Source organism: Danaus plexippus, chromosome 14, assembly GCF_018135715.1.
Source record: "Danaus plexippus chromosome 14, MEX_DaPlex, whole genome shotgun sequence".
Lineage (NCBI taxonomy): Eukaryota > Metazoa > Arthropoda > Insecta > Lepidoptera > Nymphalidae > Danaus > Danaus plexippus.
The window spans coordinates 4071095-4090400 of record NC_083546.1 but is presented as its reverse complement, the minus strand read 5'-3'; the positions used below and the strand labels follow the sequence as shown (position 1 = coordinate 4090400).

The following is a 19306-nucleotide window of genomic DNA, read 5'->3' as shown; positions in this document are numbered from 1 at the left end:
TTTACCGGTTAAAACACGATCTAGGCTCAATAATTTAAATATCAATAAAAGCTTATTTAGACATTTTATCTCTTTATTTTAATTATATACCTTACGTCACTTTTAACTTGTCACTCGCATAAGATAAATAATTTAAATGTTTAAGACTATTTAGAATATTTTTGATTCATAATAAAAAAAAAAACTATTTGACAGGTAAATATATGTAAATTTATGTTTTCAAGGATATTGTGTGCTATTTATAAATTCTGTTATTATTATTGAACGATCCCTTTACGCAGATATTTTTCATTTTGTTCGATTAACGTATATGAGATATTAAAAATGATAGGTCAACATTAGTCTTATAAAACTGTCTTGTTGGATAGTTGTTTTTTTTTTATATCCATGAAAAAGAATCTGTATATTTTCTTAAAGTACTGTACTCTCAATATTAATTTAAGTTACTGATACAGAAGCTGACATTTTTTAACCGAATTCATTCATGAATCATCTGACATATTAATATGAACGAAGATTAATTTAAAGAATTTTAAACCCATTCACGTCAAGTTGGCGAGTGTGTACGCTTTGTCAAATTATAATGTTGATTAATACTGATGTGCACATTATTGCCACGGTTCTTGCACCTCATTCAACATTCAATGCATCAGTAGCCTTACCACAAGTTTACGACGTATAAACAACGACAGTCTTAACTTTTCATTAATAAATCTTTTTCAAATCGTAGAATCAACGCAGATTTATAAATTAGAAACTGGAAGTGTTTTGTTTTATATCTCATAGTAAGGAGTATATTTTCTTTCTCGTAAAACGTAATGAAGCTGGTGATAGTAGACTAATTGTAGTAGGCAGATATCTGGCTGTAGCTAATTGTAGAAAGAAGAAAAGACTTAGTTGACATAATTTTTGTGAGAATTGCTCTAGAAACTCAGAATAAGGGTTTAATTTTTTTAATGTCAAAAACTTTTGAATATAATCAGCATTCATATGGTAGAATGGGCTGATATAATAAGTTATAAAATAAACAACAATGGAACGGTGAAGCCATAGTATATATAATATCTTCAGCTTCCGCTAACACATCACACTGAGATGCAAATGTTTTTCCAACCTCAATTCATTCGACATCCTGAAACTACAAAATCAGGCCCCAGGTAGGCCCCTCTAGGCAACTCCAGATAAAATGAAATATGTCGTAAACTGGTAAGCATATATTAAAATTTAAATCTTCTCGATGTGTGTAATAAAATACCGTAAACAATAGATTATAAAACATTGCCAATAAAAATAAAGCTGTTTATATAAAATTAAAAAAATGTTGTTGGTATCTTCTACTACTGCAGTAATCGTGCGATACGAACGGAGTACGGTTTTAAACGAATTTAAAAGGGAAGTATTTTTTAAGAATATTAGTATATTTTTAGTTTGATTTTTTTTGAGAATTTTGACCAGTGAAGAAATCATCTTGAAAGAAACTTTTATGTAAATTGAAGAGAGGAAGATTAATATACAGTAATTTTGGAAAATTGACACTGCAATTTTCTCAACTCTATTTAATGTCATTATCTATGTTAAATGTCAAGTAATTGCAGTGTAAAGACGTGAATTGCTTGTTGGGAATTTCAATGTTATTGACAGTAGTCGTGAGCTTTAATTTACCAACTCTGAATATTTTAAGAAATTTCCAATTTTTAGTGCAGTTGCTATTTTGAACAGATTAATTTATTGGATTTAAAGAGATTTGCTATTACTTTTTTCTTTTTTTACAAAGAAGTGTATATATATTTTTTTTAAATAATGGATATAGAAACTAGCAACAACATCTGAAGTCTTTGTCACGCGATTTATTCGATTATATAACTGTTATGGCGTGATCTTGCGAGAACTACACGGAATTCCAGGAAAAATTAAAGCATAGTCTTATGCCTATATCTCAGCTATATTTTTGTGTTTCATTAAACAAACAGCAAAAAGCTACTCTCCATCTATACATACTTAAAAAATATCGACTCTATAATATTAGTAGGGTGTATTCATGATTATAGCTGTAAATAACTTCTAGTCGCAGTTTCTCAAACAAGTGTATTTGGATCCCAAAAAAACATTTTTCACCAATATAGATGTCTTATAATTTACTGTGTACATATTTGAATACATACAAACTATTTGGTAGCGTCACTATACAATATAGTATTTTCTTCAACGTTTCAAAGCAAATTCTAAATTTGTTTATTTATTTTAAGGAAACTATTACGTAACATTTGATATACTAGTGTAAATATATTAATAAATGAAACACTAAGTCGCACCGTCTTCGTTCTTCCGATTGATAAGAAGTGATTCTCAATTAATTATAAGACGCTATGAAGTAGAGAAGTGTGCAGTTTATAAATTATTGTTAATTACCATCTATTTATAGAACAGTGACACAGTCCAGAACATTCAAGCGTTTTATACAACGTTAAAATAATATCCTTTGTATAATATATTTATACATACGAAAAAAAAGGTAGGAATTCTATAATAAGAACGATCAGTGACAAAATAAGCATTCAAGACTTAATAAATTAGTATCGTCTAACACGAATGACACGCTAACTCTAACAAGAAATAATAACGAATAAGACGGGTTGCTAGTTGCTATCATAGTTATTAATATTGCTTTATTTGTTATAAAATTATTGAAATGTATCAATTCCGAAAATCTTATATGAATAAACTTACAGTAGGTATACAGTACCTATCCTCCTGTATTATAAACTATAGACAGTTCTACGATCACAAGAATAGTATACATTATAGAGCAATGCTCTGATATCAGGGGCAATCACCTAAATCCAGGAAGTAGGTTGAATATATTATGTGAAAAGAACATAAATGAACAGAACTAAGTGAACAGAACATAGTAATATAAAACATTGAAACAAAAAACGTAATTATTATCATTTAATTTTTATTAATAATAATTAATTTAATTTATTCATACGATAAATACAATAAATTATTATTATTATTTTTTAAACTGTGGATCTTTTATTTTTTTTTATATCTACGCTGTAATTATAAATATGTATGAAGACACAACAGACACGCCGATTCTGTAACGCGAACAAAAAACACAAGTACAAATTCATATGAATTAAAAAAAATCATTAAATATTATTGTAAACTATGTGTATTATTTTATAAAATAAGTCATTAAATTTTTAACTATAATAAAAATACTCGTAACAAAATACAAACATAGCTAGTTACTTTTCTCAAACAGCTTCATTGAAAGTTTTCTATAACTGAGCAATTATTTGTCTAGTGGTCAAAATTTTGTGACAAATTTATATATTTATTTCCATTGACATGTTAAGACTGTCGCGAAAATTTTTTTTAATTTTTTAAACAATCAAACTTACAAGAATCAATAACGAGTAAAACGTAATGTTATTTCCTAGGATAAGTATTATACGGATAGTAATACCCGTTCAAGGACCTTTCATATAAGTTATTTATAGCTGTCTATTTAATAGAAAAAACAATGAATTTTTTAATCACATAGACTTAAAATACTGAAGTGTTTTAAAATGTTTAAGAATTGATTTAATTTCCTAGTAATACCTTTTTATAATCATATAATTCCATCCTCTATTTGAACATTTTTGTAATATACTCGTCTCTATATGTTACAGTTATTCCAAGTCAAGGGTCTAAAGAGAAACATCCAGAGGTAACAAACGAAGATGACTCGGATGTTGTGTCCACTATCATTGGAGATTATGGAAGATGGCAGCTCTTAATGACTTTCCTCTTATCTTTGTTCTCCTTTCCATGTACTTTTCACATATATTTACCAACGTTTACGGTAATATTCATTGTTAATTGATAATATTTCTATTATTTTATAACAAATATAAGTTCTGTATTATACATAAATTATAATGATTATTCTGTTTTGTCAAATATTAATATTTTAAATAGTTATAATAATGTTTAAAGATTCCCATTTTAGGAGATCTTAATTTATAACAAAAGCCTGACCAAACAAATTAGCAATAACGTGATTTTTTTCAAACATTACACAGATTTCACTATGTCTTTATTACAGGCGAAAGCAACCAAATTCTGGTGTCAAAGGCCAGAAAATTTGTCGTCTTTACCTGTAGACGATTGGATAAATTACAGTCAGCCTGTAGACGCTTGCTCGATACGCATTTTGCCAGCTGGAATTACAGTAGAAAGTATTTTAAACAACACAGCTCCATTATTGGACTCATTTCAAAAGTGTACTCAATGGGAATATGATAAATCAGAGGTTGGAGAAACAATAATTTCAGAATGGAATCTCGTTTGCGATAACGCCAACCTGACAAGCCTAGGCGAGGTCGTGTTTTTAGTAGGCGTCGGAGTGGGAGGTGTGGTGGGGGGTTGGATATCCGATAAGTAAGATTTTACCTTTAATTACGATTTTATTTCCCTGGATCAATACTCAAATTTATATGAATTGATAAATATTTTCAAATATGCACTTGACAAAACTTTAGGTAATATCGTGGCACTAAATAAAAAAAGTGACGCCGTTATGTCGATGAGTAACACCCCAAAATCATTAAAATATTCTAAAATAGAATTATTAAGAGATCAAGATTGAACATTTAAACTGAATATTTTTTTCACATCCGCGATTGCATTAATTGCTTAATACCTAGTTGAAATTTGAGATGCGTGGGATATGTTTTTATACGTAGTTTTTCAAGTACAGTTTATTTTTCAACTATTTGTAATTCTAAAGCACTATCATTAAAAAAAAACATTCAGAAGCATTTTTTTAAGTGGTTAATAAGATAAAGAGGAAGTTTTTTATTTTTTACCAGTTTGATGGACTATACATCAAGATTACGCACGTCCAAAAATAATTGCATGGAATTTTTAATAACTATTCGAATCCGGATAATTGAAATTTAACATAATTATTTCTTAACAAAAAATAATATAGTAATTATAAATATATTAGTAAATGGAAAATTCTACACAAGAGAAGACCCATTAAAATAAAATATTGTTATCATATAATAATACTTGATTATTGGACTGTGTGCTCATTTAACTTATATATGATTGTTTCAAAAATACTAGTGAATAGAATAGATAAAAAAATAATGTACAAAAAAAATATACGTTTTTATGGTTTCTATATTACTTCCCTATATGATATTTAAATATATACTCTTAACCCACCTACTCGAGTCAAGGCAACACAGCTTAATGGTTAAAAGGAACGAATACGTTATTAAGAAGGCTGCAGGTTCGAATCCTGCCGATAATGTTCGTGTTAGCCAATTGAATAAGTAATATGTACGTATCCCGCTTTTTTCTTATTTCATAATCTATAATGAAATAAAAAATTGACAAGTATTATTAACGACATAAAAAGGTATTTGTTTTGATAAATAGAGTACCAATTATTATTAATTTAAAGGCACCCTTGCGAAATTACAGAGGGAAGGGTGTGTTGTGTACGTCTAATGACCGTCTGTGAAATATTTACTTCGAGGTAGGACAATTAATGTAACGGAATAAAATGTATGGACATGGACAATAATAAGATTCGTACGGGTGACAAGGTGTCAAGTGACAGAAAAATGTAAAAACTCAAAATATAGATCTTGTGTAGTTTAATATTTGTTTTATGGATTCAATCGTTTATAAAAATATAGTTTAAGGCAAATTACATAAATGTACTCATCTTCTAGTTCATATGTAATTTCGAGTAGCAATGTTTATATAATATGAAAATAAATGGACAACATCAAAAAAATAATAATTTTCTATTTCTCTTCCAGATTTGGCCGTAAAAAGATTCTTATGGGCATGGTAGTTGCACAAAGCGCACTCGCAATTATTTCGTTGCTTGTAAAATCATACTTACAGTATATGATGGTGAAGCTGGTGATGGGTCTGGTGTCAGTATCTGTCGTTTACGCAGCCTTTGTACTGTCTGTAGAATTAGTTGGAGGCAAATGGGTCACCATAGCAGGGGTGTGCAACTTTTTTCCTCTACCGTTGGCATACATTATTGTATCCCTTCTATCATTGGCCATGCCAAATTGGAGGCAACTGCAATTAGCGTTATCAGTGCCAGGATGTTTTCTACTTTTGATGTGGTAAATATCATGAATTAATTATTATAATGTTATTTCTTTTGTTATTAAATTTCTCTTTATTTTTAAGGTTTGTGCTACCTGAATCTCCGAGATGGCTGTTAAATATGGGTAGAACTGAAGAAGCCCGAGAAATACTGGAAAGGGCAGCAAAATTTAATAAAAGAAACACGGTTGCCGATATAGACAAGCTTCTTCTTTTACATAAAGTAGAGGAAGACAGAGAGGAACCTAGTGTCCTCATGTTGTTCAAGGGATATTTATTAAAGAGGACTTTTTGCTTATTTATAGCGTGGTTTTCAATGACAATAGCATACTATGGACTCTTGTTAAATATCGGTAAATTCAATCTCGGCAATTTGCACCTTACATCAATCATACTTGCTGTAGTTGAAGTACCGGCAATTGCATTGAGTATTCCTATTCTATTGAAGGCTGGTAGGCGTATACCGATCTGTATAACCATGTTCGTTTGTGGAGTCGCCTGTGTAACAAGTGAACTACTTTCCATATTATATGATGATGTTTGGATAATCATATTTTGTCTGATGGTCGGGAAGTTTGCTATCGGCGCAACGAACATGATGCTGCCTATTTACACCGCTGAGCTATATCCGACTGTGATAAGGAATCTTGGTGTTGGAGCAAGTCAAATATCTTCTGGACTGGCTCTCATTTGTATCCCATATCTATGGGAACTGGTTAGTGCTTAGTATATAATTCATTATAACTTGTATTTCCATAATAATATATTTTTTATTCGCTTAAAGAAATCGACTTCTGTTCAATAGTAATTAATATATCTGATAATATTTTTGCGCATGTACTTTTTGTATACAATTAAGCTATTTGTTAAACAATTTTGTTATTCTTTATTAGTTTCAAAATGTTCATCTACAATTAACATATATTATTTTAAGGAGATTTTACTTCATAATTTTTTTTTTCATAACGAACTCTACCATCTTATTACTTCAATAATCTTTAAAATCTTTAAATATTAAAAGTCTGTTTTTTTCTGCATTATTCGTGACTTAAGAAAAAGTAAATAGATTATTATTTTTTCTTATGACAGACAAAACTAAACGAACATTTGCCGCTGGTGACTATTGCGGCATTGGGTGCGGCAGGCGGCGCCGTCGTCCTTCTACTACCAGACACAGTCAACTCAAAAGATAACAAAAAGTAAGCATAGATTTATTCTAATTCAATTGCTTTGCTATAAAAACTTCATAGCCTTAAAGGGAAAACAATGAAAGTTATGTTTTCCCTACCTGTTTTTTACTACTGTTCTATGTCAAATGCCTTTATTTGTCTCAATAAAACCGAATAATATTCTCGTCAATTTCAGACCTAAAAACGTGTCTTGTAATGGAACATTCACAATCAGCGACGACAGGAGGTATTGAATAAACGAACATACGTGAATTGGAATACTTAAAGAACGACACGAAAAATCTTGTGTTGACATAATAATTTTGAAGAGGTTTTGCACATCCTCAGAAGTATTGCAGTAAGTTTAAGAAAATGTACCTATATTTAATGATTTTTACTATGAATTATATGTATGCCTATATTAGGTGTAACATTGATAAAGTAAGAGCATTTCTTTTGTTAGTTACTTAGTATATAGAGCCTATTATAAAAAATAAGTTCGCCACCACTTATCGTATTATATAAAGGTATAATTTATGTTATTTTTATTAAAAAAAATGCTATAAAATTATGAATTGTAATAATTGCTATCATATTTTATTGTTTAAAACGGTGTCTGTCAATCATAATTGATACATTTATTATTATATATTTTGTATATTTGATTATAGTTTAAAATATTTTATATAATAACGAATTTTATTATTATATTATTAGTATTTTCATAGAAATACTCAATCATACTGGTTTTCATTCCTTAAATACATAAGAGGCTTCTTCGGGTACGTTAAATACAAATAATGTCTGACTTACTGTATGTGGCTTAATGTTACCGATATATTAAACACAGTAAGCCAATCGGAATTGAAATTCTAATTGGTAAAATACTTCAGCAGTCTATCAAACCATAAATCTAAATATCACACACGCATATATATACTTTTTTAATCAATAATTTATTATGTTATGGGTCATACATAACACACACACACACATATATATTTATATATATATATAACAGTAAAAAAATCTTCAAATTATTATTACTTTTGATGTACGTTTAATATCGGAAAGGTCCAAACAAAAGTACAAGAAATGTTTGTTATATCGTTGTCATAGAAATGACATTACGATTCCATGAGATTTGTTTTGAGGCAAAACATCTATAAGAACTTTACTATCATAAATTGTAAGTATATGATTTTTCAAAGTACACTTATCATTTGTGTTTTCATTCACTAAAACCTTCCTTAACATCATTCCATTCAACTGTAATAATTATGATTAATGATAAACTTCCTACCATAATTAATTAGAATATATAAATAAAACCAACGATTAAACCAATTTTTTCTCTTTGAGTAATTTGATGTGTTTAAATCTTGTTAATACTAAGGCTTCTGTACTTATATTATATGCTATAAAATAATATGCATGAACTTTAAACTGACAATGTGTGTTTAGATTATTCAAAAGTATTAAAAAAATATTGAATTAATATTGAATGATTATTTTTTTAAATATAATCAACAACAATATGAGATTTGAATATTTAAAACATCTTTAAATTATATTTTATAAACTTATAATATATAAACACGAAGTTAAATCATTTCTAACAATTTTTTTTATTAAAAATTACTTGCATTGAAATTAATAAGGAAATTAAAATTTTGAGTTTCGCGCATTGTAAGTTTTAAAATAATTAACGTTTATCACTAATTAAATTAATATAATGAATTAATGACATTATGATTACAAAAAATATATATATTGTTGTTCCGATGTTTCTTAATAAAAAAATTAACTCTAAATAACGATATTTTTGTACGAACAGTAGTTAGATTAGTATAGAATTTATTGATTGAATAGATTTTACATTGTAGTGAGACGAATTAAATCACCTGTTACTGTACCTTTGACGTATATATTAAGAAATTTGTGATACATGATGTAAAATATGTTAATATGTTTATAGTAATGAAACATGTAAAGTTGTATTAAAAATATAAATAAATTATTTTTTAGAAAGAAATGTGCTATTTATATTTATAGAAATTCTTTATTAAATATTTATTATTTAATAAAGAAATAAAATTTTAAGCAACCTCCTTCCTTGTAAATGTCTTCAACACGAACTGCAACATAATAACTCCTTCCGAACGAAGATAACTCTAGGGTAATTTTAATATCGAAAAGCATTTTCCTATTTTAAATTCGGAATTCACGAAGGACATTTTCGCAAGTTATACTACCTTTTGTAAAGTAAATTGTTACCAGTCTACTTGGGGTATTTTCGCTTTACGTTTTTTTATGTTTTTATTTTTAAATTGAGGTTTCTATTGATTTCCAACCAATATGAAGACCAGATTATTTAGGTGCGTTGGAATGTACCTGTATTTTTATGTTATTAATAAATTATATAACGTACATAAAATATTGTGATAATTCTTTAAGACAATTCGTCTCAAAAAGGAACAAAGTAATCAAAAAGTGGTTTTCCAAGGATTAAATATACTATTTTCTTTTTATTCAATTTAAAGGCTATATAAAAAAGGTGTGCATGAAGTGAATCAATACTTTTCTAGGTTTTCCTAAAACAAAGAAATGAACAAAACATATGACTTGCCCATTCGAATATTGCTCATCAGGTTTAATATTGTATATTGCCTTCTCTCGTTATTATGGTACCTAGCCTACTTCTTGTTTGGTCGTATAAAAATGAAATAGTGGATCTCTGTTGTTAGTACTTCTCAATTTATTTAATTTTAACTTCAAAGTTGTTAATTGATTGAAAACATTTTGCAGCCATTTTTCATATTTTGAATTTGTGTATTCGAATCTAAATAATCTATCCTGGTGTACGATAGATCATCACGAAATAGGAATATCTGCTTAGATCTTTGAAATGGCCTTAAAAATGTATACTTACTTTTCCTTCTTTCTCATTTATCAATATTCTAGGCATGAAATGAAAAAAAATCTTTTTTATAAACTATAATTTATATTTAAAGATATTAATGGTTATATATGTGTTTTTAAAAAGAAAATATATATAAAAATATTACCACACAGCACAAATCAACACAGCACATATCGATCATCAATAAATCGCAATCCATCATCAATCAAATCAGTCTATTACGGTACATTTTCGAACATACCCCTCCGACAAAATACAACGTATTTTTCCGGCACTGGGCATCCAGCATCAAGCCGCCCATCCTGCTGCACGTCGCCCTAGACTACGTTTACCTAAACACGGTCTTCTTCTCACCAGTTCCGACTCCCTCCATCATCTGATTATCTGGAGACATGACCGGTTTAATTTCTCTTATCAATGTACTAATTCTGCATATGATATTCGTGATGATAAGTCATTCTCTAGCATATAACTCTATTCAAAATCCGGTCTGTCACAGATACACGGAACAACGCATCTTATCAAATCAAAGTTCACCTGCCTTCTTTAAATATCCTATTACAATTTTGAAATACCCCGCGCACATAATATTTATAGTCAGTTTTGTAGGCTGTTCTATATACTGACTGGGTTATGTTGTAACATAAAAAAAAGTGGGTGATTTGAAATAACAATGCTTGAACTAAACCATCATATATAACCTTTAACGCTAAGAGCACCCATTTCACAGCTATTTTAAAATTTAGAAACAAGAATTAATAACGTATGCAAGTTGCCATAATTTCTATTTAAAGTATTTAGCGAGTAGGTCAACTGAGACACGCTTAATTAAAAATTTAAACCAAATTTGAATACTTCAGAATACATGTCAAGTGTGATCTGTCGGTTAAAACGTGACGCTAATTATACGGGACATTGACACCGTCTAGGGCTAAGCAAGTGGAGACCCTTAGTTACCATTACAAAATGCCGGTAACGGTGATGGTTGGCGGCGTCATACAGGACGTGATAAGTTAACTAATTCGATATTTAAATAACAGTATTGAACTGAATTTTCTCTTCATTTTAAAACTTATGTGGAATATACGCAATAAATTTAATCCTATCAATTTATTTTGTTTAAATATTTTTTCATTTAATGATTTACTTTAGTTGGTTAATCAGCTTATATTTATAATATAAGAAGTATAATCAGTATAATATATTATGTTTCCCTGGGCAATAAAGGTCTACCGCGAAGGATATGATCGAGGTTTGCAATATAATATTTCGTAACAGAACTTTTGTCTCTTCAACTCGTTAGCATCCTATAAACTTAATTTAATTTAATTTCACTGGTCATTAACCTCTTAAGACTTCTGATAAGTACAATAAAACGGTAACACGCTAGCCTACGTATATGACCCCGAAACAAGTCCCATTGTTACAAATAGAGTATGCTTCGTATCGAATCAGAAAACGTACCATTCAAAAAGGCGATACAGGACAGTTAACGGGTCTTGGCTATTACACCCTAGAAAGTCAATTGTTCTGGGCTTTCATTTTTATTAATACTTATCAATATAATACCTTAAAACGTTAAAATAAAATAATTTTAAAAACATATACGTACATATGCGGAGCTAGTTACTATGAAGGCAAGTGAAATCTCTGATCTCAGCTTATATATACATAAACTATAAAATTAGTCAACCGTGTGTAGTATCTTTATTTTCTATCGCAAAATCAGCAACATATCTAACGCGGGGAATGAACTATTATGGCAGCACTCTCACTCGTGATGCTGCATATTTTCCGGTGCGCTGCGTGACTGGACTGCGGCTGCTGCTCACGTCGACATATCACTGATGTAACACCCGAATTTCATTAGATCAGTAAAAAAAACGTTACATAGTTGTTTGAATTGCACAAATACGATAAATAGATGTTTTATCACTTGACATTATCAATGTTGATTGTTATTAATAATAGCTTTTATATATGAACTCATTATTCGATGTTGGTGTTATAGTTACGATCATTGCCACACCTAACATATCGCATGCTGTGAGCATTCGATTGAATTACAAATGTTCGACAATGCCCGACTTCGGCGGGACGTATCGGATGTTGCGTCACAACTTTTGTAATCTGAAGGGAATACAAGTGCATCTGTATCGTGCAGGTGCATATTCTAAGATTGACTGCGCAATATCTGTCTTCGGGTGAGCAAAGAATATTTACTACATTGTCAGACAATGTTAGGACATCTCTGATATGTAACTTTATTGGATTCCAGAAGTAGAAATATCTGGTACCTATTAACCACAATAAAAATATATAGAAAAACACTTACCTTGAAAACTATTTTCCAGAATGAAACAAAAAAGACCCTACGAGTTTGCGACAAAAACGCATCAATGGAGAATACAAATAATGCATATGCCGAATGTCAATTAATTGGCTCGTCTAGCGGTATCATCGCGTTTAGTACAGCCAAATTGTAAAGCAATGCAGTATGTCAGTGAAATATAATACCTAGAGTCCGTTTTTAGTTGGTTACCTTGCAATATGTATGGTGGTCGCGTCGGGCGCAGGGCGAGAGTGGGCGACCTCATATAGCTGCGCAGACAGCATTTCCTTTATTTGTTGTTCGTACGCGCCGTGATAGTGTCGTGCCACAGGACATCATGCGGACATTACTGGTAAGTTACATTTTAAGGCCGCATTTGGTATCAATGAAGTCATCCATGCACCTACTCTCAGTAAAAAGACCAGTTTTTTCCTCTCTTATTTTTTTCATAAAGCTTCTCTTATGTTCTGCTCCATCAGCTCTGAATTTTTAGTTTCCTGAATCCAGGGTAACTTTAAACAAGTCCTTTGGTGTAATTAAAAATATATATAAATAATAAACCTTAGAATTATCAATACAATAGTATCATAACATTTAGGTCGAATAATCGACTGTAGGTATTGGTTTCGCTGGCCTTGAGTATCAGAGAGGGCGTTTGCAAATCAAGGCACGCAACCTTTTGCCGAACAAAAATTTTGCCCTTTTTAATTTCTAACGCGGAACAAATTGCTGTACGCCAACGATTTTTAACATTCTACCAATCATATTAACGGCTCAATTACGTAAACCACGCAATATGAACAAACGCTTAACTTATTGCGTTACACTGGCCTACTGTTACTATTAACAGGCTTGACTTCTAATACTAGTAGTAGAAGTAGAACAGAATTTATACACATTTATAAATTCTTTGCCATCGCGTAATCCATTCACTAAGTCCATAACAAACCATGTCGGTATTGAATTTATAATTACTATGTACTGCAATCGACTTCATTAACAGCAACTAAAAACAGTTTTTGTTGTAACTCATAAATTCAAATTCCACGGTGATTTTACAATTGATGTTTAATTTTTAAGATTGAGAAATATGTTGAGTTGCCGTCACGCTTGACATTAATGGCTCACTTGTAAATATTTCAACTGAAAATAGCGAAATAGATTTAGACATTTTTAATCACGGGTATTATACCCTTCTAGAAATATGCAAGTCGTGATTAATAGCTTATAATGGTATAATATATTGTTTTTGTTTTTATAGGACAGAATATTGACAAAAAACCAAAAGAACTAGATGAAAAAAAAACGAGCATAGAGAATTAACTATATCAATTTTGCAGAAGTTTTAAATATTTTATATATCTTTTCGTCCAACTACTTTTAGATCAGAATTAAAATATTTATTTAATATATCATAACTTATGTGTTAAAAAAATAAATGCGTTTATCTATAAATAAAGCACTTATATATAAATAGATTGAATAGAAATTCTTATATCTATTAATCATTTAGTAACATTTTCAGTACTATTAATCATATAGAATTTATGAAGAATAATTCTAACTAAATTAAATTTTTCAACTGCATACATATAAGAACTATTTAAAACTCTAGTCTTAATCCCATGACGATTCCAACGACAACGACGATTCATAATACGAGTATTACAAAACCAATTCGTTCGTGTAGAAAACAGATCGACAATTTAGTTTGAAGAACACGCTTGTATTAAACACGAGCACTCAAATTAAATACATCTGTATCGATCACTTTTGTAATAGAATAACCATTGGAACAAATCAATATTTATTATTGTACGTAAAATGATATTGTGTGATATATTTAGACACCAATGAGACTTGAAGCCTTTTAGCTTCTAGCTACATCACCTTGAACACAAAGTAACAAAGGGTACTATTGTTGAATAATAAAGAATGCTCATATATTGTATTGCATACAAAAAGGGTAAAAATTATCGAGGCAGGTACTCCTTTTCATTAGGAAATTTTATTGATGTATGTTTAATTGCTAAAGTTTTTAATATTTTCATTCACACCGAATTAATAATGAATGAGTGTTATTTTACGCAATGACGAGGAGAGTTATGTCTTTAAATTCACATATGATTCGTATTAATGATTTAATTGGAGACATAAAAATGTTATCTTTATACATATCTTTGTCACGTTACATTAACTCGTGAACATTAAAATATTTATTGAAGAAAGTAGTATTAATTCAGTTTCTTAGTGGGAAATTAAAAGTTTTGCAAAAAAATATATATACGGGACTATAACATATAATATCATAGTAATATCATTACTTTCATGTTATCCTTCTGCAATAGTAACCATGACACAGAACATACGGAAAGAGATTAACTTTTTATATATATATTACCATATGTAATGGACTAAAGGTTGAATAATTTAATTCATTAACTTTAAACTGGGTCAATGTATGAAACCGTCTTTAGGAGTACTTCTTAGTCTGTCCTAGATAATTACTCAAATTTGTGCGTATTGCGAAAACAATCATAAACTCTTAAAAACCAAATGTCCAAAAAATATATAAAAAATAATGAGTCTTTATACAATAAAATCCTTATAAGTTATAGGAACAACACGCGATCTTGAAAGTTCATATAAAAGACATCAACGTCGTCTCGTTTAATATTACCCGGAATACAACTGACAAAGACCTTTAAATAGTATACGACTTAACATTCCTTTTATACCGGATTGTATATTATGAGTTATGCTACAATTATTTATACAGTAATTTGTACCTATTATTTACTATTCAAGTTTACATATGTATATACACGTAAGTATTGTAGCTGATCGCAATCTGTTTCAAAGATATCTAAGAAAAAAATTAAAGACTTTAACGGAACCAAAGATAGTGATGGTCCAACTTTTTGTTTCTTCTTTTGCTAGGTTTCATTCAATTTCTTAATAAAGTCTTTATTTCAGCTCACACATGATACATTAAAGGAATCCCTTTAATCATGTGTGATTTGATGATTACCAAGACTTCATTCCTGGTGATGCTGTCATAGCCAATAAATCTAACACAAATAACAAAATATAAAGACAACTACGTTAATTATTCCGAATAACGAGGGTCTAAACTGAAGTCGCGGGGCATTCTGTGTATAATATAATTCATGCTCTGACTACTATATGGCATTACGACATTTTTCATTGCATTGCGTAATTTAACTTGTTCATACAAGTTTTATGCAAAATGATTCCGTCAAAGCCTGCTATCAAACCAGACAGAACAGTATCTAGATTACACAGAAATTATATAATTTACTTCAACGCTTACGTTTGATAAATGTTTTCTAAACGCATTAATCTGTACCAAGTGTAATTGAAGGAAAATAATTATTAATATATAATCATAATGATATGAATTTGTAACGATTTTTCTGACAAGGTTGCCATAATCTTTACCGAAAAGAAATCATAATTAAAAATCGAAATATTAGTAAAGATTACAGATAATAGTAAAGATTAAAGGTTACAGATTATATTATGATATTTAAAAAACTTTTTTTACAGTTTATATATATCAACTATACTTAAACGAATTGATTAACTAATTAAGTCCTGGTTATTTTATGTTGGCGCTTTACAAAATATTCCTAAACAATGCAACAAAATAATAACATTAAAAGTTTACAAAATATAATTCTCCTTTAAGATTTACGTGTATATACCTTTATGCATAAAAATCGATTGTTTCGGTTTAGCTGTATTGAATAATATATTTAAAGATTAATGTAATTGCTTTATGAATTACATTCATAGGTGGTCACCTTGACTGGCGGAAGAATGGCGGGCGTCCTTACCACTTTCAGATCGAGGTTCACTTCACCTCTAAACAGATAGGAATTTAAAGTAATCTATATCTATTATATCAGAAAGTAAACATAAATTGACAAAAATACATACTGCTCATAAAAGTTATGATTTTTTGAAAGTTTAAAGCTAATACATAAAACGAAACAGTTAAATTAAAACAAAATAATCGTGAAAAATATATTGATAATGTTTAGAAATCTTAAAAAAACCTAATGAGGCACGAGCCGATTTCTATTATACTTTAGCAAATATTGTTCGTCTATATTCAATTATACAGACGATTACCAGCACAGGTAAAAAACAGAAATCGAACCTGAGTAGTTAATGTATTGTTTGATAAATTTAAGGCCAATTAATAAGGGTAAGTGCGAAGGTATGGATTCGAATGTATATTTATATTATATACAATACCACACTGCTTTTTATTTGCAATCGGTATGCTATATATGGAGTAGCAGAACAAAACATGATTGTTTCGTCAGTGTCAACAAGAACATTCGCCGTTCTGGGCTAGGCAAGGCCCACTTCACTCGAAAGTGTAACTATTACGTATTACATTCCGAACCAAAATTAAATCTGTTAGTGTCATAATTATTTTACGTCCTGACAAAAATTATGTTGCAAACCATACAATTTATTAATTTATGACATCAAGTAGAAGTAGTATGACATAAAGTAGAAGTAGTTTCATAAAATTTTAGTAGGGTTCGAAAAGAAATAATTTAACAACGAATATATTTATAAATTTATGTTGTTTCATGAAGTAAAAAAAACTATGTTCGATATTTGCATCCAAAAAGACAGAATTATTATAAATTATTTATAGTAATTTTAATTTTCTTTCCAGATTTGTATGCTGTGCGTAGTCACAGTTTATGCACAATATGATTCACCAGCACCACCAAGGATCCAAATCCCAGGAGCAATTTTGGGAGCACCAGTGGGAAGACAGAGTGGTTTCAGACAGGGAAGATTACAAGCTATCCCGATTACAGGCCCTATCGCCAGAATACGCAGACCAGGACTCGCTCGACCATCTTTTAAATCTGTAGATGCAGCACCGCGCCCCAGCCTTCAATCTCTTGAAGAGCCTTCAAAGCCCGTCACAGAGGAGCCGGAAGATGACGCAGATGTCAACACACCAACATCTTTTGTATCTAGTATTTTCTCTACAGCAGAACCGCAAAATGATTTCTACGACATTACAACCACGTCGCAACCTAAACCACCAGCGGCTTATAACTCAGCACAATTCCAACAGACAACACCATCAGCACCAAAACCTGAACCAATAAGACCTACACAATATAGACCTTTATTACCTCAATCGTTTAGCCCTGTAAGGAATGAACCACAGAACAGACCGCAGCCGGCAAGGCTCCAGCCTTTATCCAGTAGACCACAACGACCTTCTTTCAGACCTGAACCAAAACCATTTGTAGAAGAAGAAGATGATTATGTTCAACCAGTAAGACAATATTCGAGACCACCAGTTAAGAGTGTACCACAACAAAAGTATACCCCATCAAATTCGAGGGAAAAGAAGCCTGTGGCTCAAATCATTCGTAAATTTAGAGATGAAAATGAAGATGGAAGCATCACATGGGGATTTGAGAATGACGATGGAACGTTTAAAGAGGAAACGATTGGCGTCGACTGTATCACTCGTGGCAAGTACGGATATGTCGACCCCGATGGTCTGAAACGCGAATACAACTATGAGACTGGAATTGCGTGCGATAAGACCAAAGAGGATAAAGAACAAAAAGGTTTCATTGATTATCAAGAAAATAAGGCTGTATTACCAAACGGTATTACCATAGATCTCAATGCCATGGGTAAAAAGTCTAAAAGGCCATTTAGATCAGCGGGTAATAACTAATTCTAAGTTTTAACAATATATTTATTTTAGGATCTCTAATTTTAAAGACAATTGATTATATTGTCATTAAGTGTTATTTAAAGCCATTATGTTGTTATTGCAATGTTCTTGCTACAACCGAAAATGACAGTGACAATAAAATAAATAATAAAGATAAGCCTGTCATTTTATTTTATAATCTCCTAAATTCTTCATCTCGTTTAGTTAAATAAATTAACCAAAATCATATCCCACTAATAAGGTACATATGTAAAAGCATATGTATGCCTTGTCCACTGTCAGAAAAACTGAATGAATTTTTATATAAACATTTATTAAGAAATATATTTTAACCATTGATTTAAAATATATACATATATTAAAGAGTAGGTAAAAATCACTGTCAGATATAATAATTCATAGTTCACCAGCTTATTTCACATCTTTTGAGAAATCGACATAGATCTTAAATATGCAATGTAAGTTATAAATAATATTAACTTATACTGTCATTGTCAGTAATTAGTGGGAAATCTTTCTTTATTTCATAATTCCACATCAAATGTTTATTAAACTGTTTAGAATAACTCCAAGAAGGATAAATCATTATTAAATTATTACAATAACCGGTGAGGCTTGGGCACAAAGAAGTGTTTTATATATCAGTTGATAAAACCTAAACTTTATATTTGATAATTGATACTCATGTTACTTAATTGTGGTGGCCTAGAGGTTGGAGGCCCATCTTTCGTACATGAGGGTGCAAATTCGAAAATTGGCAAGTACCAATGTGACTTTTTCCAAGTTATATGTACTTTCTAACAGTATTTATTCATCACTGACAGGCGGTGAAGGAAATATCGTGAGGAAACCCGGACTTGTAATTTAGAATCATCAGTTTGAAATTGATTTGAGCAAGCATGGTGATTAATGCTCTAACCTTCTCCACGTGAGACTTTTCTTACTTTGACTTTTGGTCACTGGTCAGCAGTCGGCGGCTTCAATAAGTT

At 30.2% G+C, this 19306-nt stretch overlaps 2 protein-coding genes across 3 annotated transcripts in view; both read left to right on the top strand.

Moving 5' to 3' along the window:
• The window catches only part of LOC116769676 (organic cation transporter protein-like), a 39822-nt gene extending 30480 nt beyond the window's left edge, over window positions 1-9342 (top strand). For both annotated transcript variants that reach the window (XM_032660835.2, XM_032660836.2), the window contains exons 2-7: window positions 3684-3856; window positions 4100-4434; window positions 5835-6155; window positions 6223-6853; window positions 7228-7337; window positions 7504-9342. In XM_032660835.2, coding sequence (XP_032516726.1) covers window positions 3684-3856; window positions 4100-4434; window positions 5835-6155; window positions 6223-6853; window positions 7228-7337; window positions 7504-7561 — 1628 coding nt within the window. In that variant the 3' untranslated portion in view covers window positions 7562-9342. The remainder of the gene's footprint in view (window positions 1-3683; window positions 3857-4099; window positions 4435-5834; window positions 6156-6222; window positions 6854-7227; window positions 7338-7503) is intronic.
• A 3418-nt stretch (window positions 9343-12760) lies between these two features.
• Window positions 12761-18474, top strand: LOC116769753 (uncharacterized). Its single transcript, XM_032660947.2, has 2 exons — window positions 12761-12914; window positions 17283-18474. The coding sequence occupies exons 1-2, from the start codon at window positions 12900-12902 to the stop codon at window positions 18315-18317; spliced, it is 1050 nt and encodes a 349-aa protein (XP_032516838.1). The 5' UTR covers window positions 12761-12899; the 3' UTR covers window positions 18318-18474.
• Window positions 18475-19306: the final 832 nt, after the last annotated feature.